The sequence below is a fragment of the Globicephala melas genome, chromosome 10 (genome assembly GCF_963455315.2).
Source record: "Globicephala melas chromosome 10, mGloMel1.2, whole genome shotgun sequence".
Lineage (NCBI taxonomy): Eukaryota > Metazoa > Chordata > Mammalia > Artiodactyla > Delphinidae > Globicephala > Globicephala melas.
In genome coordinates this window covers 16,994,260-17,018,660 of record NC_083323.1, presented here as the reverse complement: position 1 = coordinate 17,018,660, position 24,401 = coordinate 16,994,260, and the positions used below count along the sequence as shown (strand labels likewise).

The following is a 24,401-nucleotide window of genomic DNA, read 5'->3' as shown; positions in this document are numbered from 1 at the left end:
AGACTGTGGGTTTTCTACCACATGAGACCCAGGGATTGGGGAATTCCATCAAGCAAAACAAGCCACAAACTTTGCAACTCTTACCCACTGTAGTTATGGTCTTTAAGGGTAAACTCTAGTTTCTACCTGCTTTTGATCACCTTCCATTGCCTGCAAATAATTTATTATCCAGATTTTGTAAATGTTATTCTCTGGGAAGTTTCACTCAACCACTTTATTAGAATTTTACACCCTTGAAATATTTGATAATAAAACAATATACTAAAACACGCGCGTGCACACACACACACACACACACACACACACACCCTAATATCTTTCTGAATGTACAGGGGTGATGCATCTGTTCACAGTCTTGATTGTGGTGATGGTTTCACAGGTACATACTGTGTACTGAAACTCATCAAATTAAGACTGAATTTGTGTGGTTTCTTGTATGTCAATTATACCTCAATAAACCTTCAAAGAAGGGAGGAGGGAGAGAGCTAAATATCTAGTTGATTGAAACAGTTCTAGATTAAACTTAAGCAGTTCCACTCCACAAAGCTATGACTATGGGTTGGTATTCATAACTTAAGAAACATACCTCAAAATTAAGAACAATAGAAATATGCAATCTCATTTGTATTTAATCATCAGGATATGACAAGAACACATATAATTTAGAATTATGCCAAATTTAGGAAATAATACTGAGACTGTGATGGTACCTAAATTATGCCATAGTTATTAACATCATTATTGGGGGCTCTATTTTTTTCTTTATTTTAGAAGTTTCACAGTTTGAGTGGGAAGTCTAATGTAAAATTATTAGGGAAAGAGGGTGTTTCCAACTTCACATGCCTCCACTGGAATGTGAGCTCAATGAAGGCAGGAACATTTTCTGGTTTGTTTATCGCAGAGTCCCTAGCACACGGAGTAGTGCTTGGCATATAAAAAGGGCTCAAAAATATTTTTTCAATTAATGAATTAAAAAGGTAGAATGTTTCAAAGTAATTTCAAAGAATAAAGGTTTGAGGCAACAAAAATCACTTTTGCCTAGAGTGGAAAAGTGCTAGGCAATTTACTTCTGGAAAATAGTTTTAAAGACTTTTTAAAAAAATCCTGTCATTAGGACAGTGAGTATCATTCCTGACTCTTTTCTATCTAGCATTCAGAAGCAGAAAATTTTAGACCTCAGATAACAGATCTTAAATCCAGCAATTTACAGAGTCACTGTACCTCGTTTATTTTTCAATTATATACTACTGTTATATATCTGTAAGAATATCGACTATAACATAGTAGATAACATACTACTATAACATATATCTACTGTTGAAAAGATAAAAATCTAGGAGAAATTATTCAAGTTAATCATTATACCTTTAGAAATAAATTTTGACTGAAGTAAAAGAGGGAGAGATAAAGTTGATTTGGATTCGTCATTATTAAATCTCCCTTGTTAAAACAGGAAACATACTTTACTGGAATATCTTTTTTATCTGTGAACATCTAATCTTTAGCTTCATAGAATAATAAATTTGAAATACAACTGACCTTCAAAGGATTGGGTAAGTAGGCTGCATCTGATATCTTATGTCTTAAGTTCTCCATCTTTATAGGCCTTCCTTAAAATCCTATAAGCTTGTATAACATGATTCTACTGCAGACAGTCATAAAAATGAGAAAAGACTTTAATGGAGCAAAAAGATTAAAGTAATCATAGACTGGCCTTCTATAGCTATAATGATTTTTACTCCTAATTTCACAAATGAAAAAAAATTGTAAAATTTTTAAGAGAATTATCTTTTGACCATAGATGAAAGAGCTGACTTTCAAATTGTGCTTGTTTTAAGTTTAAAAAAAATTATACTCATCCATCCTTCTCCCTGGCACAAGGGAGTACAGTTAGAAATCTGCTACAGCATCCCAATTAGAGACAATAGGCAACTAAATTAAGGTGGTGGCAGGTGGGGCATAAGGGAAAGGGAAGAGGATTTCACAGGTGGAACTGACAGTCTAGAGAGTAACTAGATAGGGGGAGGTGATTGGTAACATTAATAAACTGACAAAAATGATAGAAAGCACAGTTAGAGTGAGAGAAGATAATGAGTTTAATTTTGAAGGTAGAGAGTGGTGCAATCAGCTCCGGAGGACAGGAAAGAGATCGGAGATACAAATCTGAGAGTCAGCAATGTGCCAGGACATGAAATTACTGATGGAGAACATGTAAGACAAAGGTACTGAAACTTCAAGAAAACCTCAAATCAAGAGGATGAGCAAAGAAAAAAGTAAACTAAGAAGAAACCATGAAAGAGGTGAGTGAGGAGGGTGTGGGGTCTCAAAGTCAAGGGTAATAAAAATTTCAAGTAGAGAACAGCCAGAGAAGGTGAGGCTTTGGGGTTTTTGTTGTTGAGAAGTCATTAACCCAGAATTGCTTTAATAGCAAATAGAGCATCGGAGCTGGAATACAGCTGACAATGATTCTCTAGCACTCTATCAGAATGGTAGTACTCTGCCTAGGAAACTTGAGATCAAATTCTCTAAGTAATTAAAACACCACAAACTAGATGAATATACCATGTCATTTTAGCTTGATGCCACAAGTTACTAGCTTTCCATCTTCTAATTTGGTTACTTTTACCCCTCTCAGATCCAGAGAAAATTTCAAGTGACAACTCCTGGTCTTTAATTTCAGCTAATCAATCAGCCAATTCTGACAACTCTCTTTGAAAATGAGTTCTGGACTTCAACTATGTCTCACTACATCCCCTGTTACTACCCCACCCTGATCCAGGCCAGCCTCAACTCTGGACTGCAGTATTATTCCAACAGACTCTCAACTTGCCTCCCTGCTTTGGTCTTTGGCCTCTTATAGCTCTGTCTCAACACAACAGTCAAAATAATCTGTTAAAAATATCTATCAAATCACATCACTCAACTGTTCAAAACTTTCCAAAGGCTTCCCATTTCACACAATGACCCACGTCCTCACAATGACCCACAGGTGATCTCACACCCTGTGATTTTCCCCCTCTCTCACTTGGTCCCAGCCCTATCGGCCTCCATGCTGTTCATGTGACACAGTGGTTCTCAAACTTTGATATGTATCAGAATCATCTGGAAAGATTGTTAAAATACAGATGTTGAGCCACACCCCAGAGTTTCTGATTCAGTAGCCTTGGAGTGGGGCTGGGACCTTGCACTTCTAACAAGCTGCTGATGCCGCTGTTCAGAAGGACACATTTTGAGAACCACTAATGTAACAAATCAACAACAGTTCTGTCTCTGGCCCTGGCAATAAAGGGGACAGTCTTATCTCAAAGAGCCTCAAAAAATAAAAGTAAACAAATTAGTAGATGGAAAAGTAGTAACTCATGGCATCAAGCCATGATAACATGGTATATTCATCTAGTTTATGGTGTTTTAATTGCTTAGAGAACTGAGTAATTCCTTTAGTTTACGGCTCAGATATCTTATAATCAGTGACCCAATTCTTGACCTATGGAAAATAGCGACTCCATCCCATCTCCCCAAAGAAAGGTCCAGCTAGATGACCCTGCAGTGAGCTGAGCTGAGCTTCTAATCAGCTTTGGCGTTCTCCTGTCTTAAATATGAACAGACAAATAAATATAATCAGACATTTGATAAAAATATCTAATATAAAATATAGGCACCACAACAAATCAAGTTCAAATAATAAGATTAAATTCAGCTTTAATGGTAATACGTAATCAAATTAAACAATTTAACTTGCAGCATATTCTTTTTTAACCAGATTCCCTACAGCATGGCTTATTTCAAAATGGACTGGCATGTTTAATCTGTTATTTGAATCTAAACAAATGTTGGGTAATGCTCAAGAATGTTGCTTTTAGAAATATTTTCTTCGAGGTAAGTTAGCCAAAATTTCAGTTTTCCTGGCAAAGTTATCAAGTTGCTTAAGTGTTGGTATGCCTAACTACATGTATCAGAACAAAGTTCATTTTCTAATAAAATGTACCTAAAGCCACCTTTTAACTCTCATTCTAATAACTTTCTTCTCCCTTAAATGTTGCCACTCTTGTTTTTCAAGACCTCTTCTTTATTCTCCTCTCCTGTCAAAAAGACTCTTGGATTGAGTTCTATCTAGGTAACCCATCAGCTCTTAAAACACAATGCAAGGGTAGATCACTGGGAAAAGATGGCAGATGGAACACATGCATGTAATTTCACTAACTTTGAAAACCTTAATAAAACTACATAAAAGTTTTTGTTTTGTTTTTGAAGACAAAAGCTAGAGGTATACTAGACACACATTCCAGTTGGATGCCAAGTGTTAAAATCAATATTCAGCTGACACCAAATGTCACCATTATCTGATGAACTTCTAGGAGATTAGAACAAATGTGAAATTTAATCAATTTTTAAAAATCTTATTACCATCTTATTATTAAATTTTTGAGAAATAAGTTCTTAGCACTGAGGGCTGCTAGACTGATCCTGTGGTCACTATACTTCATATTTGTAATACTATATACATGCCCACTTTCAAATGAAGTCATTAAACAATCAAGAATGTTTTTGGCTACTTTTGCCAGTCTAGATACTGCTGAGAATGATGGTGTTATCAAATTATTAGGCTTTCTTTCCTAAATATTATATTAGGAAATAAATATAATTGATAAAGGACTTATATCCTCTTTAATTCCCAGGTTTGACATTTTGGTTAATAGTGATGATGCAATTTCATTGAAATAATTGCATAAACTGAAACTTTGTATATTGCTTGATGATGATGCTTTCTAAATATTTTCAGATGAGTCAAAGGGTGTTGTCCTAACACATTTTAAAATTTTAATGTTTTTACATGTACTTACTGCTTCACATGATCACCTGAGAAAAATTTGCATTTAAACCTCGGATCTAAAAGTGTAACAATGGAGCCATGTGACTGGCTTCCAAGACACCAAAAAGTAGTGGATTTCCATTTACATCTCAGCTTTTATTGCATTCACACTAATTTCAGTATCGTCTCAAGAGTAGAATGATAGGACAGATATCATGTAAGAGATACTTGTATACTTCAAGGTACAGCCATTTGGTTACTTAAGAAGCTTCCAATAAAAGAACTGCTTTCTCTGTAGGCAACCACTGGTTATTAGTAAGTCCTGTGACTGCTACCTTCAGAGTATAATATTACGGCTATTTTGTTCAAGCAACCCTTCTTAATATATAACTTTTCCATCCTGTTTTAATATCTTGCAGAAGTACATCACAAGGAAGCTTCTAAATCTCTTCTATGTCATATAATTTTCCTCAGGCCAAGAGAAGTTTTCACTCCTGGAATCTAGAATCGGTAGTTCTCTAATTCTGTAAGAGGGACTTCAGCTCTGAGACCCATGGCTTAGAAGGCCCCACTTTGGCCCTCCTTTAGCTACGCCCCATTCCTTAGGATGAAGAGTACATAGGGCCCAAGCAGTGTGCCCACTCGAAGCCTGTGTCTCATCCCCTTCTAGGCCACACTCCAGATACCTGGGATCATAAAGCTCCCTGACTAAATGGCCTAGAGCCCAATGGCCTCTTCCTGAAGCCAATCTTCCTGAAGGCAGACCATGCCACCACTGGTGCATGCCCAAGCCAAGGAGCGCTCCAGGGCTGGCTGTTTGTTGGGGGTATAGATGAACGTGAGGTGTGAGGTATGTGTGAGGTCTTTCAAAGTGCAGGACATAGGGCCAAGGGTGGAGAAGGAAGGGGGCAGGCATCAGACCAGGGGCTGGCTCTCTCCATATCACTATGTTCCAAAATAGAACCCAAGAAGTTCAAGAATTCTAAATTTGATCTTGGACTTCCAGATCATCAAAGGATATACTGTATTTGCCAAGGCAGAAAGATAGAGATTTAAAAAAAAAATTATTTATTTTGGGCTGCATTGGGTCTCTGTTGCTGCATGCAGGCTTTCTCCCTAGCTGTGGCGAGCGGGGGCTACTCTTCGTTGCAGTGCACGGGCTTCTCATCGCGGTGGCTTCTTTTTGTTATGGAGCACGGGCTCTAGGTGCACGGGCTTCAGTAGTTGTGGCATGGGGGCTCAGTAGTTGTGGCTCGTGGGCTCTAGAGCTCAGGCTCAGTAGATGTGGCGCATGGGCTTAGTTTCTCTGCGGCATGTGGGATCTTCCAGACCAGGTCTCGAACCCGTGTCCCCTGCATTGGCAGGTGGATTCCTAACCACTACGCCACCAGGAAAAGAAAGTCCCTAGAAGTTTTTTTTAATTTGTAAGCTTGTTGTTTAATGTTAAACTACATAGATATACGGTTACATGGGCCTCTGTTTACTACATAGACATACAGTTACACAGGCTCAACTGTGAAAGTGAATCTGTACAGAACGCTTATAAATATTTGACATTATTACACTGACATCATTACACTGATTAGATACAATGTAACCTGGAATGGTCTTTTCCAAGATTTTGATATGGCTGACTCACTTTTATTATTCAGGCTCCAGCTTACACACCACCTCTCAGAGAAGTTTTCCCTAACCACCTAACATAAAATAGCTCTCAGGATTCACCCTTCATCACTCAACTGTTCAAAGCCACAGTTCCTCCTCTGTAAAACAGGAATAGTGTTTATCTCATAGGGTTGTTAAGAGACATCCTTGTTAAGCAGTTAGCACAGTGCTGGCACATTATGAGAGCTCACTAACATCCAATACTTCATTATTGCCTGGGCAGAGTATGGCTATATGATCTTTTATATGTAAGGAAAGGGCTTAGAAATTTCCATAGGGCATATGTAGCATTTTCTCTTAACTGAGCAAGCCAATAATAATGTTAATAAAACATTATTTAATGCATTTCCTTTCCAAGCATCTGCTTCACCCAAGAAACCTTAGGGAACTCACAGCTGCCTGGGGAAAAATGGGGAGAGGGGAAGAGGAGTGAAAGAGGGCTCCCATCAACAACATGGTTGTTCAGCTTCCACATCTTGGTTACCTTTAGATACACAAATGTTTTTTCCTAGTTCATAGCTTCATTTGTTGTACCTTCTTTAAGGAAAGAAACAAACTTCATATACTAACAGCACTGCAATTAGTAATGATGACTTAGTTAATTTTTGGCTAACGTTCCGTGGGCTGATGGCTCATTGAAGTGAACCTCACTAGCTACATGGTTTTAATGATAACTTGGTTCCACAATGGTGAACCCCCAAAGAATGTTATAGTGAAAAAACAATGTCCTTTTCGGCTACTAAAAAACCTCAGAACCCTGCTGGTGGCAGTATTACCAAAAGTGTTTAACCTTTATGGATGACAATTCTGCAATATGTGGCTAAAGCCTTAAAAGTATACTTTTTTTTTCCTGTACAGTAATTACAACCCTAGAATTTGCCCAAAAGAAATAAGAAAAGAATGTAAAACTGTATGTATAAGAATATTCATTACAACATTGTTTATAACAGCAAAACATTAAAAAGAACCTATATATTCAATAATGATGATGGATTAAACTGTGGTAGAGCTATACAACAGAAAAACACACAGCCAATAAAAATAATGAGATAGGTCTACATTTATTGATACGGAAAGATGATCATGATGTATCTACAAATGGATATCACAGATTATAAAAGAGAATATATATGATTCTTCTTTCTTTTAGAATATACAGTATGTATCTACATTATGATATACCTATGCATAGGCAGAGATGCCCAAGTATACAAGGATCTATATCAAAATATTAATAGTAATTATGTCTAGGTAAATAATTGGGGGTAGTTATAAACTTTCTTCTTGATACTTTTTTCCCTTTCCTGCAGTTTGTATAATAAACATGTATTACTTTTACAATCACAAAAAGTTTAAATAACAATTTACCAACCATCGAACCATAAAGAATCTCAATATCTGACTTGCGCCATGTTTTAAGCACTGATGATAATTGCTAGAACGCCCTGGAATGAAAGGGGGCAAGAATGCTACTTCTTCTCAGGAAAAAGGAAAGCCTATAATCCCCAGATTAGACAACCCAGGGAGCTTTCAGGGCATGATTAACAGGCGTAACTACTTAGCATAGCCCTGAGGTTCAGAAATTTACCAGTAGACAGAGGAGAAAATTATTTTCCTGGTGCAAGTTCTCCTCAATAGAGAGAAACAGTATATGTTTACGTATAGGAAAAAACTTACTGCGGTGGATAATCTGGATGCCAATGTCATTTCCAAGTTCCCTTTGAGACCAAGAAGTGCAGGAACTAAAATGAAAACTTCTGTTACTTTTTTGAACACCTCCCAGTGCTGTAAGAAAACAAAAAAATAGAATTTTCTGACACCCTTTAAAAAACACTTTAGAATAAAGATTTCTAAAAATCTCAGCCTTTTTACCGATGTTGCATCTACATTTTGAATAACTACACAGGTCATTTAATCAGTGAACATTTAGCTTAAGCCATTCTCCAGAGTTCTAAAACCTTGAGAGTTACTTTAGAAATTCAGTTAGAGTTGGAAGTAATAGCTGATACACTCACTATATCTCATAGTACATCTAGCTTGCTACACAACTCTGTTACTCTTAAAGTCTACTGTATCTCTTTATGATGGCAAGAGTCAGTGTAACTAGTGGTTAAAAACACAGATTCAAGAACCAGATAACCTGTATTTGAATCTTGGTTCCAACACTAATTACAACCAACCCACAGGAATATTAAAGTAATATTATTAGCTCGTTTCACAAATGAAGAAATAAGCATTCAAATAAGTTAAAATGATTTTCCCAAGATCAAAAAATGGGACCTAGAATTGACCCCAGGAGTTCTGAGTCATCCCATGTTCTGCTCCCCATTTTAGGGTGTGAGGCAAGAGGCTGCAGAGCACAGGATCATAAAAGAGTACTAAATTGGAAATAAGAAAATTTCTTATTCTAGGCACGGATCTGTCATAACCTGGCTGTGTGATCCTGGATGGAGTTACCTACCATTCTGATCTTAGTTTCTTCATCCATGAAATGAAGATACTACCTGCCCTGTCTAGCCTATGAGGAAATACCATAATAATGAAAACAATAGATATTAAAGTACTTGATAAACTGAAAAGACCATACAAATGACTGAATAACACAAAATGCTACTTACAAGTGTTATTAAGAGGTGACTGTCCCAAAGGAGACTTTAGGGACTAGGCATATTAATTTATGCCAAAAAATATCAAGAATACAGTCTTGTCACTAACACCAAGACAGGTGAGAAAAGTAAGACAAATCCATCGGATAAATGAAAGAAAATTTCAATTTGTCCCCAAAGTTTCCCTAGAGGCTGTTCCAAATAGGCGCAGAACTAGGGCCTAAAGAAGCTTTAGGAAATGTTTATCAGACCAGTCTTTGGTAAAAACCTGGTTTAACAGTTTACAAGGGAATCCCTCCAGGGTTCAAGTCAATTAAGGATGGGCCTAAAAACAGCACTCGGGGTCCAGTAGCCTCTCAGATTCCTTAACATGTCAAAAAACTAACAAACAATTCTGTCCATGTTTTATGATAGGTAAGAATTCTGCTGTGCTACTGGAATATGCATCCTCCACAGATGACGGTGATGATGATGATGATGAATAACAACAGATAATAATAATAATAAATATTAACAACAGTCAACATTCACTGATTGCTTGTTAGTGCCAGGCACTGTTCTAGGTTTAATCATTTAATCTTCACAACAAATCTACGAGATAGGTATTGTTTTTATCACATTAGACATAATTTGGGATTACCTAGGTCACAATATTAAGACACCTACCTACACAATTTTAGAAACACCAGAATATCCAAATTTCTCTATCAGTCACTGCCATCCCACTTTGGATCTGTTGGGATGCATTCCTTTGGGTTACTACCACCCTTTCCAAGTTCAATTCAAATCAAATGCTCCTGTGAGAATTACTATGAAAACACATCTTAGCATTGATATAACAATAAGAACTATCACGTATTGATTTCCAACCTCATGCCCAATAAATTCTGCATTCTTCTCTCTACACCTGCAGAGGTGGGCTTTCAGAAGTTCTCAAACTTTCTCAGCTCACAGCACCTGTAGTATCTCAGAAATGTTTTCATGACAACCCTAGGCCAAAAGAAATATCTAACAGTCCTACTAAGTAGCTAGGTCCAAACAATTTAATAAGTATTTATTTCCTAACAATTTGGTAGCCATTTGAAGAAATAACACAAATAAATTGAAAGAATAAATCATATTTTTAAGTCATGTTACCACAAGTACTTACTAACAGGATGTGTATATCTGTTGGGCACTGCACAGCGTCTCAAACCTTGGAATTTGGAAACTACTGCCTTCATTTCTTGTTCTGTATTGATTTTTGTGTGACACTTGCTTTTTTTCCCAGCACCGCTGAAAATGTAGCTTTGCAGAGGTATGTCAGATGGAGTGTGAGCTAATGCTGATATGTTGAACCACCTCGAGTCAGTGGTCTGTAGAGTGTCCAAGGGATGTCACTGTGTTTCCCTCAAAAATTTAACATATCCCACAGCAACCCTGGGGTGTCCAGACACACAGTTTGGGAAATACGAGAATAGTGAGAAACAGTACAGCACGTTAGTCAAAGAAAAGGGCTCTGGAATCAGATTATATCTGAGTTGCAATTCTGATACGACTACTTTTACTGTATGACTTGAGCAAAACTATGCTTTACTTTATTCATCTAAAATAGGGTCATAAGCGTACCTACCTCATACAGTTGTGCTCAGGACCATGACTGTACATAGTAATAAATAACAATATTGAGGGTTTATTAGCTATAACACCAAGATATATTATCAGCTAATTTTCCTGTCAGGAAGAGGTAATGCCAAAAAAAAAAAAAAAAAAGTCCAGAAAGGGGATGCTGAGGCAGCCAGTGCCCCAAATAAATTACACCTACTTATAAATTTTGCCACAATACAGACATGTCCTCTGAGGCTATGTAGATTATTATGCACTGCTAAACTTCTCCACAAGAATCCTCCCTACAGGAAATCAACTTCTAATCTTACCTAATTTTAGATGTCTGTCAATACCCAGAATCTTACGTAAGCACCCATACCTCAAACATAATGTCGGATTGCTTACATATGTCCTATACTCGAAACCTAAAAATCTATTAATGTCCAAAAGGACAAACAAAAATGAAACTTAAAAAAAAAAAGAAAAATGAAATTAAATTTAAAAAAAAGAATAAACAAGTTGAGGAATACATCCATAGAGTCCTCACTTAAAAATAAACAGAAAAAGTTTAAAAATAACTAATTGGTAAAAGAAGCTTATGCAATTTTAAAAAAAACTTATATACCCCAGAGCTGGAGAAGATTTGTTTCTCATTTTAACTGAGTTTTAAAAAACTAAACGCATTCACTTTTAGACATATGACCCAGTGACCAACCTCACTCATAATTTTAAAAATGCAAATTAAAAGGTGATCAATTTTCTTCTGTGAGATTGGTAAAGTTCAGAAAGTTGGATAATACTGTCGGTAAGAGTATAAGGAAATAAGCACTCCATTACACTATTGGTTTAACTTCTTTGGGGGAATTCAGCAATATCTATCAAATGTAAAATGCACATAATTTTCAACTCAAAACTCTACTTCAAGGAATTTATCCTACAAATAAAGTTGAATGTGAGTTCAAACACATACATATAATGAGTCAACTTCATCACTGTTCATAATCACAAAAGATCTGAGGTACTTTAAATCTCCTTCATTAGCTCACTTGGTAGAAAAACAATGATACACCTTTGCAATAGAACATAACAATAGAGCTCTCCAGAGAAGAATTTGGTAAATCTGTGTGTATCTATAAGGAAGCTCCAAGATAAATTAAGAGCAGGGTGAAGAGCAGCATTATAGGATGTTTTTTGCTTGTGTTTTTTAGTGAATACACACACACACACACACATATATATTAGCGCATATATATATATATCTCAATGTACATGCATTTAATGTCAGTGGAAGGAGACAGAAAAAAATAATACCAGTAAATTCTAAAGAAGGGAATAGGGGAAGGGCACATAGAAAAGGAGACTTCTGGGAGCTTCAAGATGGTGGAAGAGTAAGACGCGGAGATCACTTTCCTTTCCAAAAATACATCAGAAATACATCTACATGTGGAATAGCTCCTACAGAACACCTACTGAACGTGGGCAGAAGACCTCAGACCTCCCAAAAGACAAGAAAGTCCCCACGTACCTGGGTAGGGCAAAAGAAAAAAGGAAAAACAGAGACAAAGAATAGGGACGGGACTTGCACCTCGGGGAGGGAGCTGTGAAGGAGCAAAGGTTTCCACACACTAGGAAGTCCCTTCGCGGGTGGAGACTGCGGGGGGCGGAGAGGGGAAGCTTCGGAGCTGCGGAGGAGAGCGCAGCAACAGGGGTGCGGAGGGCAGAGCAGAGAGATTCCCGCACAGAGGATCGGTGCCGACTGGCACTCACCAGCCCGAAAGACTTGTCTGCTCACCCACCGGGGCGGGCGGGGCTGGGAGCTGAGGCTTGGGCTTCCGTCGGAGCGCAGGGAGAGGACTGGGGTTGGCAGCGTGAACACAGCCTGAAGGGGCTACTGCACCACGGCTAGCCAGGAGGGAGTCAGAGAAAAGGTCTGGACCTGCGAAGAGGCAAGAGACTTTTTCTTCCCTCTTTGTTACCTGGTGCATGAGAAGAGGGGATTAACAGCGCCGCTTCAAGGAGCTCCAGAGACGGGCACGAGCCGCGGGAATCAGCGTGGACACCAGAGACGGGCATGGGACGCTAAGGCGACTGCTGCAGCCACCAAGAAACCTGTGTGCGAGCACAGGTCACTATCCACACCGCCCCTCCCGGGAGCCTATGCAGCCCGCCACTGCCAGGGTCCCGTGATCCAGGGACGACTTCCCCGGGAGAACACACGGCACGCCTCAGGCTGGTGCAACATCACGCTAGCCTCTGCCGCAGCAGGCTCGCCACGCATCCCCCGGCCTGAGTGAGCCAAAGGCTCCGAATCAGGTGCTCCTTTAACCCCGTCCTGTCTGAGCGGAAGAACTGATGCCCTCAGGCAACCTACATGCAGAGGCGGGTCCAAATCCAAAGCTAAACCCCGGGAGCTGTGCGAACAAAGAGAAAAGGAAATTTCTCCCAGTAGGCTCAGAAGCAGCGGATTAAATCTCCACAATCAACTTGATGTACCCTGCATCTGTCGAATACCTGAATAGACAACAACGAATCATCCCAAATTAAGGAGGTAGACTTTGGGAGCAAAGATAAATATATTTTTTCCCTTTTTCTCTTTTTGTGAGTGTGTATATGTATGCTTCTGTATGTGATTTTGTCTGTATAGCTTTGCTTTTACCATTTGTCCTAGGGTTCTGTCCGTCCGTTTTTTTTTAAATTCTTTTCTTAATAATTTTTTTTTATTTTAATAACTTTATTTCCTTTCTGTTTCCTTCTCTCTCTCTCTCTTTCTCTCTTTCTTTCCTTCTATTTTTTCTCCCTTTTATTATGACCCGTGTGGATGAAAGAGGCTCTTGGTGCTCCAGCCAGGCGTCAGGGCTGTGCCTCTGAGGTGGGAGAGCCAACTTCAGGACACTGGTCCACAAGAGACCTCCCAGCTCCACGTAATATCAAACGGCGAAAATCTCCCAGAGATCTCCATCTTAACACCAAGATCCAGCTTCACTCAACGACCAGCAAGCTACAGTACTGGACACCCTATGCCAAACAACTAGCAAGACAAGAACACAACCCAATCCGTTAGCAGAGAGGCTGCCTAAAATCATAATAAGGCCACAGACACCCTAAAACATACCACCAGACATGGACCTGCCCACCAGAAAGACAAAATCCAGCCTCATCCACCAGAACACAAGCACTAGTCCCCTCCACCAGGAAGCCTACACAACCCACTGAACCAACCTTAGCCACTGGGGACAGACACCAAAAACAACGGGAACTACGAACCTGCAGCCTGCAAAAAGGAGACCCCAAACACAGTAAGATAAGCAAAATGAGAAGACAGAAAAACACATAGCAGATGAAGGAGCAAGTTAAAAATCCACCAGACCTAACGAATGAAGAGGAAATAGGCAGTCTACCTGGAAAAGAATTCAGAGTAATGATAGTAAAGATGATCCAAAATCTTGGAAATAGAATGGACAAAATGCAAGAAACATTTAACAAGGACCTAGAAGAACTAAAGATGAAACAAACAACGATGAACAACACAATAAATGAAATTAAAAATACTCTAGATGGGATCAATAGCAGAATAACTGAGGCAGAAGAACGGATAAGTGAGCTGGAAGATAAAATAGTGGAAATAACTACTGCAGAGCAGAATAAAGAAAAAAGAATGAAAAGAACTGAAGACAGTCTCAGAGACCTCTGGGACAATGCTAAATGCACCAACATTCTAATTATAGGGGTTCCAGAAGAAGAAGAGAAAAAGAAAGGGACTGACAAAATATTTGAAGAGATTGTAGTTGAAAACTTCCCTAATATGGGAAAGGAAATAGTTAACCAAGTCCAGGAAGCACAGAGAGTCCCATACAGGATAAATCCAAGGAGAAATACGCCAAGACACATATTAATCAAACTGTCAAAAATTAAATACAAAGAAAACATATTAAAAGCAGCGAGGGAAAAACAACAAATAACACACAAGGGAATCCCCATAAGGTTAACAGCTGATCTTTCAGAGAAACTGCAAGCCAGAAGGGACTGGCAGGACATATTGAAAGTGATAAAGGAGAAAAACCTGCAACCAAGATTACCCTACCCAGCAAGGATCTCATTCAGATTCGATGGAGAAATTAAAACCTTTACAGACAAGCAAAAGCTGAGAGAGTTCAGCACCACCAAACCAGCTGTACAACAACTGCTAAAGGAACTTCTCTAGGCAAGAAACACAAGAGAAGGAAAAGACCTACACAAACGAACCCAAAACAATTAAGAAAATGGGAATAGGAACATACATATCAATAACTACCTTAAATGTAAATGGACTAAATGCTCCCACCAAAAGACACAGATTGGCTGAATGGATATAAAACAAGACCCATATATTTACTGTCTACAAGAGACCCACTTCAGACCTAGAGACACATACAGACTGAAAGTAAGGGGTGGAAAAAGATATTTCATGCAACTGGAAACCAAAAGAAAGCTGGAGTAGCAATTCTCATATCAGAAAAAATAGACTTTAAAATAAAGACTATTAGAAGAGACAAAGAAGGACACTACATAATGATCAAGGGATCGATCCAAGAAGAAGGAAGAAGATATAACAATTGTAAATATTTATGCACCCAACATAGGAGCACCTCAATACATAAGGTAAATACTAACAGCCATAAAAGGGGTAATCGACAGTAACACAATCATAGTAGGGGACTTTAACACCCCACTTTCACCAATGGACCGATCATCCAAAATGAAAATAAATAAGGAAACACAAGCTTCAAATGATACATTAAACAAGATGGACTTAATTGATATTTATAGGACATTCCATCCAAAAACAACAGAATACACATTTTTCTCAAGTGCTCATGGAACATTCTCCAGGATAGATCATATCTTGGGTCACAAATCAAGCCTTGGTAAACTTCAGAAAATTGAAATCGTATCAAGTATCTTTTCCAACAACAACACTAGGAGACTAGATATCAATTACAGGAAAAGATCTGTAAAAAATACAAACACATGGAGGCTAAACAATACACTACTTAATAACGAAGTGATCACTGAAGAATTCAAAGAGGAAATAAAAAAATTCCTAGAAACAAATGACAATGGAGACACAACGACCCAAAATCTATGGGATGCAGCAAAAGCAGTTCTAAGAGGGAAGTTTATAGCAATACAATCCCACCTTAAGAAACAGGAAACATCTCGAATAAACAACCTAACCTTGCACCTAAAGCAATTAGAGAAAGAAGAACAAAACAACCCCAAAGTTAGCAGAAGGAAAGAAATCATAAAAATCAGATCAGAAATAAATGAAAAAGAAATGAAGGAAACGATAGCAAAGATCAATAAAACTAAAAGCTGGTTCTTTGAGAAGATAAACAAAATTGATAAACCATTAGCCAGACTCATCAAGAAAAACAGGGAGAAGACTCAAATCAGTACAATTAGAAATGGAAAAGAAGTAACAACTGACACTGCAGAAATACAAAAGATCATGAGAGATTACTACAAGCAACCCTATGCCAATAAAATGGACAACGTGGAAGAAATGGACAAATTCTTAGAAATGCACAACCTGCCAAGATTGAATCAGGAAGAAATAGAAAATATGAACAGACCAATCACAAGCACTGAAATTGAAACTGTGATTAAAAATCTTCCAACAAACAAAAGCCCAGGACCAGATGGCTTCACAGGCGAATTCTATCAAACATCTAGAGAAGAACTAACACCCATCCTTCTCAAACTCTTCCAAAATACAGCAGAGGGAGGAACACTCCCAAACTCATTCTACCAGGACACCATCACCTTGATACCAAAACCAGACAAGGATGGCACAAAGAAAGAAAACTTCAGGCCAATATCACTGATGAACATAGATGCAAAATTCCTCAACAAAATACTAGCAAACAGAATCCAACAGCACATTAAAAGGATCAGACACCATGATCAAGTGGGGTTTATTCCAGGAATGCAAGGATTCTTCAATATATGGAAAACAATCAATGTGATAAACCATATTAACAAATTGAAGGAGAAAAACCATATGATCATCTCCATAGATGCAGAGAAAGCTTTCAACAAAATTCAACACCCATTTATGATAAAAACCCTGCAGAAAGGAGGCATAGAGGGAACTTTGCTCAACATAATAAAGGCCATATATGACAAACCCACAGCCAACATCATCCTCAGTGGTGAAAAAGTGAAAGCATTTCCACTAAGATCAGGAACAAGACAAGGTTGCCCACTCTCACCACTCTTATTCAACATAGTTTTGGAAGTTTTAGCAGCAATCAGAGAAGAAAAGGAAATAAAAGGAATCCAAATTGGAAAAGAAGAAGTAAAGCTGTCGCTGTTTGCAGATGACATGATACTATATACATAGAGAATCCTAAAGATGCTACCAGAAAATGCTAGAGCTAATCAATGAATTTGGTAAAGCAGCAGGATACAAAATTAATGGACAGAAATCTCTAGCATTCCTATACACTAATGATGAAAAATCTGAAAGTGAAATCAAGAAAACACTCCCATTTACCACTGCAACAAAAAGAATAAAATATCTAGGAATAAACCTACCTAAGGAGACAAAAGACCTGTACGCAGAAAATTATAAGACACTGATGAAAGAAATTAAAGACGATACAAATAGATGGAGACATATACCATGTTCTTGGATTGGAAGAATCAACATTGTGAAAATGACTCTACTACCCAAAGCAATCTACAGATTCAATGCAATCCCTATCAAACTACCACTGGCATTTTTCACAGAACTAGAACAAAAAATTTCAAAATTTGTATGGAAACACAAAAGACCCCGAATAGCCAAAGCAATCTTGAGAACAAAAAACGGAGCTGGAGGAATCAGGCTCCCTGACTTCAGACTATACTACAAAGCTACAGTAATCAAGACAGTATGGTACTGGCACAAACACAGAAATATAGATCAATGGAACAGGATAGAAAGCCCAGAGATAAACCCACACACATATGGTCACCTTATCTTTGATAAAGGAGGCAGGAACGTACAGTGGAGATAGGACAGCCTCTTCAATAAGTGGTGCTGGGAAAACTGGACAGGTACATGTAAAAGTATGAAATTAGATCACTCCCTAACACCATACACAAAAGTAAACTCAAAATGGATTAAAGACCTAAATGTAAGGCCAGAAACTATCAAATCTTAGAGGAAAACATAGGCAGGACACTCTATGACATAAATCTCAGCAAGATCCATGTTGACCCACCTCCTAGAGAAATGGAAATAAAAACAAAAATAAACAAATGGGACTTAATGAAACTTAAAAGCTTTTGCACAGCAAAGGAAACCATAAACAAGACCAAAAGACAACCCTCAGAATGGGAGAAATTATTTGCAAATGAAGCAACTGACAAAGGATTAATCTCCAAAATTTATAAGCAGCTCATGCAGTTTAATAACAAAAAAACAAAAACCCCAGTCCAAAAACAGGCAGAAGACCTAAATAGACATTTCTCCAAAGAAGATATATGGACTGCCAACAAACACACGAAAGAATGCTGAACATCACTAATCATTAGAGAAATGCAAGTCAAAACTACAATGAGATATCATCTCACACCAGCCAGAATGGCCATCATCAAAAAATCTACAAACAATAAATGCTGGAGAGGGTGTGGAGAAAAGGGAACCCTCTTGCACTGTTGGTGGGAATGTAAATTGATACAGCCACTGTGGAGAACAGTATGGAAGTTCCTTAAAAAACTACAAATAGAACTACCATATGACCCAGCAATCCCACTACTGGGCATATAACCCTGAGAAAACCATAATTCAAAAAGAGTCATGTACCAAAATGTTCATTGCAGCTCTATTTACAATAGCCCGGAGACGGAAACAACCTAAGTGTCCATCATCGGATGAATGGATAAAGAAGATATGTCCTGAATAAAATCACATTATTTCAAAAAAAAAAAAAAAAAAAAAGATATAGCACATATATACAATGGAATATTACTCAGCCATAAAAAGAAACGAAATTGAGCTATTTGTAATGAGGTGGATAGACCTAGAGTCTGTCATATAGAGTGAAGTAAGTCAGAAAGAGAGAGACAAATACCATATGCTAACATATATATGGAATTTAAGGGGAAAAAAATGTCATGAAGAGCCTAAGGTAAGACAGGAATAAAGACACAGACCTACTAGAGAATGGACTTGAAGATATGGGGAGAGGAAGGGTAAGCTGTGACAAAGCGAGAGAGAGGCATGGACATATATAGACTACCAAACGTATGGTAGATAGCTAGTGGGAAGCAGCCACATAGCACAGGGAGATAGCTCGGTGCTTTGTGATCGCCTGGAGGGGTGGGATAGGGAGGGTGGGAGGGAGGGAGACGCAAGAGGGATGAAATATGGGAACATATGTATATATATATATAACTGATTCATTTTGTTGTAAAGCAGAAACTAACACACCATTGTAAAGCAATTATACTCCAATAAAGATGTTTAAAAAAAAAAAAAAAAAAGCCCAGGACCAGATGGCTTCACAGGCGAGTTCTATCAAACATTTAGAGAAGAGCTAACACCCACCCTTCTCAAACTCTTCCAAAATATAGCAGAGGGAGGAACACTCCCAAACTCATTCTACCAGGACACCATCACCCTGATACCAAAACAAGACAAAGATGTCACAAAGAAAGAAAATTACAGGCCAATATCACTGAGAAACATAGATGCAAAAATCCTCAACAAAATACTAGCAAACAGAATCCAACAGCACATTAAAAGGATCAGACACCATGATCAAGTGGGGTTTATTCCAGGAATGCAAGGATTCTTCAATGTATGCAAATCAATCAATGTGATACACCATATTAACAAACTGAAGGAGAAAAACCATATGATCATCTCAATAGATGCAGAAAAAGCTTTCGACAAAATTCGACACCTATTTATGATAAAAACCCTGCAGAAAGTAAGCACAGAGGGAACTTTGCTCAACATAATAAAGGCCATGTATGAGAAACCCACAGCCAACATTGTCCTCAATGGTGAAAAACTGAAATCATTTCCACTAAGATCAGGAACAGGACAAGGGTGCCCACTCTCACCACTCTTATTCAGCATAGTTTTGGAAGTTTTAGCCACAGCAATCAGAGTAGAAAAAGAAATAAAAGGATCAAATCGGAGAAGACGACGTAAAGCTGTCACTCTTTGCAGATGACATGATACTATACGTAGAGAATCCTAAAGATGCTACCAGAAAACTACTAGAGCTAATAAATGAATTTGGTAAAGCAGCAGGATACAAAATTAATGGACAGAAATCTCTAGCATTCCTATACACTAATGATGAAAAATTTGAAAGTGAAATTAAGGAAACACTCCCATTTACCACTACAACAGAAAGAATAAAATATCTAGGAATAAACCTACCTAAGGAGACAAAAGACCTGTACGCAGAAAATTATAAGACACTGATGAAAGAAATTAAAGATGATACAAATAGATGGATAGATATATCAGGTTCTTGGATTGGAAGAATCAACATTGTGAAAATGACTATACTGCCCAAAGCAATCTACAGATTCAATGTAATCCCTATCAAACTACCACTGGCATTTTTCACAGAACTAGAACAAAAAATTTCAAAATTTGTATGGAAACACAAAAGACCCCGAATAGCCAAAGCAATCTTGAGAAAGAAAAACAGAGCTGGAGGAATCAGGCTCCCTGACTTCAGACCATACTACAAAGCTACAGTAATCAAGACAGTATGGTACTGGCACAAACACAGAAATATAGATCAATGGAACAGGATAGAAAGCCCAGAGATAAACCCACACACATATGGTCACCTTATCTTTGATAAAGGAGGCAAGAATATACAGTGGAGAAAAGACAGCCTCTTCAATAAGTGGTGCTGGGAAAACTGGAGAGGTCGATGTAAGAGTATGAAATTAGAACACTCCCTGACACCATACATGAAAATAAACTCAAAATGGATTAAAGACCTAAATGTAAGGCCAGACACTATAAAACTCTTAGAGGAAAACATAGGCAGAACAGTCTATGACATAAATCACAGCAAGATCCTTTTGACCCACCTCCCAGAGAAATGGAAATAAAAACAAAAATAAACATATGGGACCTAATGAAACTTAAAAGCTTTTGCACAGCAAAGAAAACCATAAATAAGACCAAAAGACAACCCTCAGAATGGGAGAAAATATTTGCAAATGAAGCAACTGACAAAGGATTAATCTACAAAATTTATAAGCAGCTCATGCAGTTCAATATCAAAAAAAACAAACAACCCAATCCAAAAATGGGCAGAAGACCTAAACAGACATTTCTCCAAAGAAAATACACAGATTGCCAACAAACACATGAAAGGATGCTCAACATCACTAACCATTAGAGAAATGCAAATCAAAACTACAATGAGGGGCTTCCCTGGTGGCGCAGTGGTTGAGAGTCCGCCTGCCGATGCAGAGGACACGGGTTCGTGCCCCGATCCGGGAAGATCCCACATGCCGCAGAGTGGCTAGGCCTGTGAGCCATGGCCGCTGAGCCAGCGTGTCCGGAGCCTATGCTCCGCACCGGGAGAGGCCACAACAGTGAGGGACCCGCGTACCGCAAACAACAAAAAAACTACAATAAGATATCATCTCACATTGGTCAGAATGACCATCATCAAAAAAATCAACAAACAATAAATGCTGGAGAGGGTGTGGAGAAAAGGGAACCGTCCTGCAGTGTTGGTGGGAATGTAAATTGATACAGCCACTGTGGAGAACAGTATGGAGGTTCCCTAAAAAACTAAAAATAGAACTACCATACGAGACAGCAATCCCACTATTGGGCATATACCCAGAGAAAACCATAATTCAAAAAGAGTCGTGTACCAAAAGGTTCATTGAAGCTCTATTTACAGTAGCCAGGACATGGAAGCAACCTAAGTGTCCATCAACAGATGAATCGATAAAGAAGATGTGGCACACATATACCGTGGAATATTACTCAGCCATAAAAAGAAACGAAATTGAGTTATTTGTAGTGGGGTGGATGGACCTAGAGTCTGTCATACAGAGTGAAGTAAGTCAGAAAGAGAAAAACAAATACCGTATGCTAACACATATATATCGACTCTAAGGAAAAAAAAAATGTCATGAAGAACCTAGGGGCAAGACAGGAATAAAGACACAGACCTACTAGTGAATGGACTTGAGGACATGGGGAGGGGGAAGGGTAAGCTGTGACAAAGTGAGAGAGTGGCATGGACATATATACACTACCAAACATAAAATAGATAGCTAGTGGGAAGCAGCCACATAGCACAGGGAGATCAGCTCAGTGCTTTGTGACCACCTAGAGGGGTGGGATAGGGAGGGTGGGAGGGAGGGAGATGCAAGAGGGAAGAGATATGGGAACATATGTATATGTATAACTGATTCACTTTGTTATAAAGCAGAAACTAACACACCACTGTAAAGCAATTATACTCCAATAAAGATGTTAAAAAAAAAAGACTTCTTTCTCCTTTATATATTGTTTCATACAGCTTAAATATGCGTTACCAGATACATACATTATGTTTTTCATTAAACTTTTTGAAATAATTATAGATTCACTTGCAGTTATTAAAAATAACAGAGAGATCCCATGTATCCTTTATCCAGTTTCCCGCAATGCTAATATCTCGCAAAACTCTAGGACAATCTCACAACCAGGATATTGATATTGATATATTGATATTGATATTGATATTGATATCAAGATACAGAACATTTCCATCACCACAATGATTCCTCCTGTTGCCCTTTTATAGCCACGTTCACTTTTCTCCACTCCCAGCCACTTCTTAATCCCTGGCAACTGCTAATCTGTTCTCCATTTCCATAAAATGTTGATTCAAGAATTTCTATAAATGAATATAATATGTATAACCTTTTGAGATTTGCTTTTTCCACTCAGCATAATTCTCTGGAGATTCATCTAGATTGTTGCATGTGTCAACAGTTCATTCTTTTTGTTGCTGAGTAGTATCCCATCATATGGATTTACCAGAGTTTGTTAAACCATTTGACTGTTGAAGGACTTCTGGTGTGTATCCCAGTTCTTGGCTATTATGAATAAGGCTGCTGTAAACATTCACGTACAGGAGTTGTGTTAGCGTAAGTCTTCATTCTCTGGAATAAATGCCCAGGAATGCAATTCCTAGGTTGTATGATAGTTAATGTTTAGGTTTTATTTTTTTTAAAGAAACTGTCAAAGTGTTTTCCAGAGCGGCTGTGTCATTTTAAATTCCCAACAGCAATATATGAGTGATACCTTTTCTCTACATGCTCAACAGCATTTGATACTACCACTATTTTTTATTATAATCATTCTGATAGGTACACAGTGATATTTCATTGTGGTTTTCATTTGCGTTCCTCTAATGGCTAAAGATACTAAATATCTTTTCAAGTTTATTTGCCATCTGTACATATTCTTCTGTGAAACGTCTTTATGCTTTTTTTTTTTTTTTTTTTTGCCAATTTTCTAACTGGGCTGTTTTTGTTAAAATGTTGAGTTTTTGAGAGTTCTTTATTCTAGCCTTTTGCCAGATGTGTGGTTTGCAAATAATTTCTTTCTCTCTGTAACTTGGCTTTTCATCCTTTCAACAAGGTCTTTCACAGAACAAAATTTTTATTTGATAAAGTCCAATTTATCCATTTTCCATTTTATGGATCACACTTTTGGTGTCAAAAGTTTAAGCGTGTCTATCCCTCCACCAAATACCACAGTCTTGATTACTGTGGTCATTTTAATAAGCTTGGAATCAAGTAGACTGATCCTTCCCACTTTGATTTTTAAAAAGAAAATTCTATTTTCTTTCCCTTTGCGTATACATTTTAATATTATTTATTCTATTAAAAAATCTTGTGGAGATTTTTAAAGTTCTGTTAAACATGTGTATCAGTTTGGGGAGGACTGACATCTTTATTATGTTGAGTCTTCTAAGCCATGAATATGGCAAGTCTCTCCATTTATTTAGATCTTCCTTGATTATTTTCATCAGTGTTTTGTAGCTTTCAGCGTACAAATCCTGTATGTGTTTTCTAAGATTTACAATTAGGTGTTTGTTTTTTGAGTAAATGTTATTGTATTTTTAATTTCAATGTCCACATACTCATTGCTAGAAATAAAATTTATTTTTTGTATGTATTGTGTATCCTGGGCCTTACTGAACTCATTTATCAGTTCTTGGAGTTGTTTTTTGTTTTTGTTTTGGTAGATTCCTTGGGATTTTCTTAGTAGACAATCATGTCATCTGCAAATAGGAACAGTTTTATTTCATCCTTTCCCATCTTTTATTCTTTTATTTCCTTTTCTTGACTTACTGCACTATGCTGAATAAAGGTAATGAGTGTGGACATCCTTGCCTTGTACCTGATCTTAGGGGAAAACCGCATTCGGTATTTCATCATTAAATTAAGTATAATGTTGAGGAAGTTCCACTCTATTCCTATTTATTTGAGGGTTTTTTTTATCATGAATGGGTGTTGAATTTTGTCAAATGCTTCTTCTGTATCATTTGACATGGTCATGTGATTTTCTTCTTTAGCCTATTAATATGGTGAATTATATTGATTTTCAAATAGTGAACAAGATTTGCATCCCTGGAATAAACCTCATTTTTCATGGTGTATAATTCATTTTATATGCTGCTAAATTCTATTTGCCAATGTTTGTTAAGGAT

At 37.8% G+C, this 24,401-nt stretch overlaps 1 protein-coding gene across 2 annotated transcripts in view; it reads right to left on the bottom strand.

Moving 5' to 3' along the window:
• Positions 1 to 24,401, bottom strand: part of SLC41A2 (solute carrier family 41 member 2) — a 132,282-nt gene that overhangs the window by 79,599 nt on the left and 28,282 nt on the right. For both annotated transcript variants that reach the window (XM_030856194.2, XM_060306268.1), the window contains exon 3: positions 8,153 to 8,260. In XM_030856194.2, the coding sequence (XP_030712054.2) occupies positions 8,153 to 8,260 (108 nt within the window). The remainder of the gene's footprint in view (positions 1 to 8,152; positions 8,261 to 24,401) is intronic.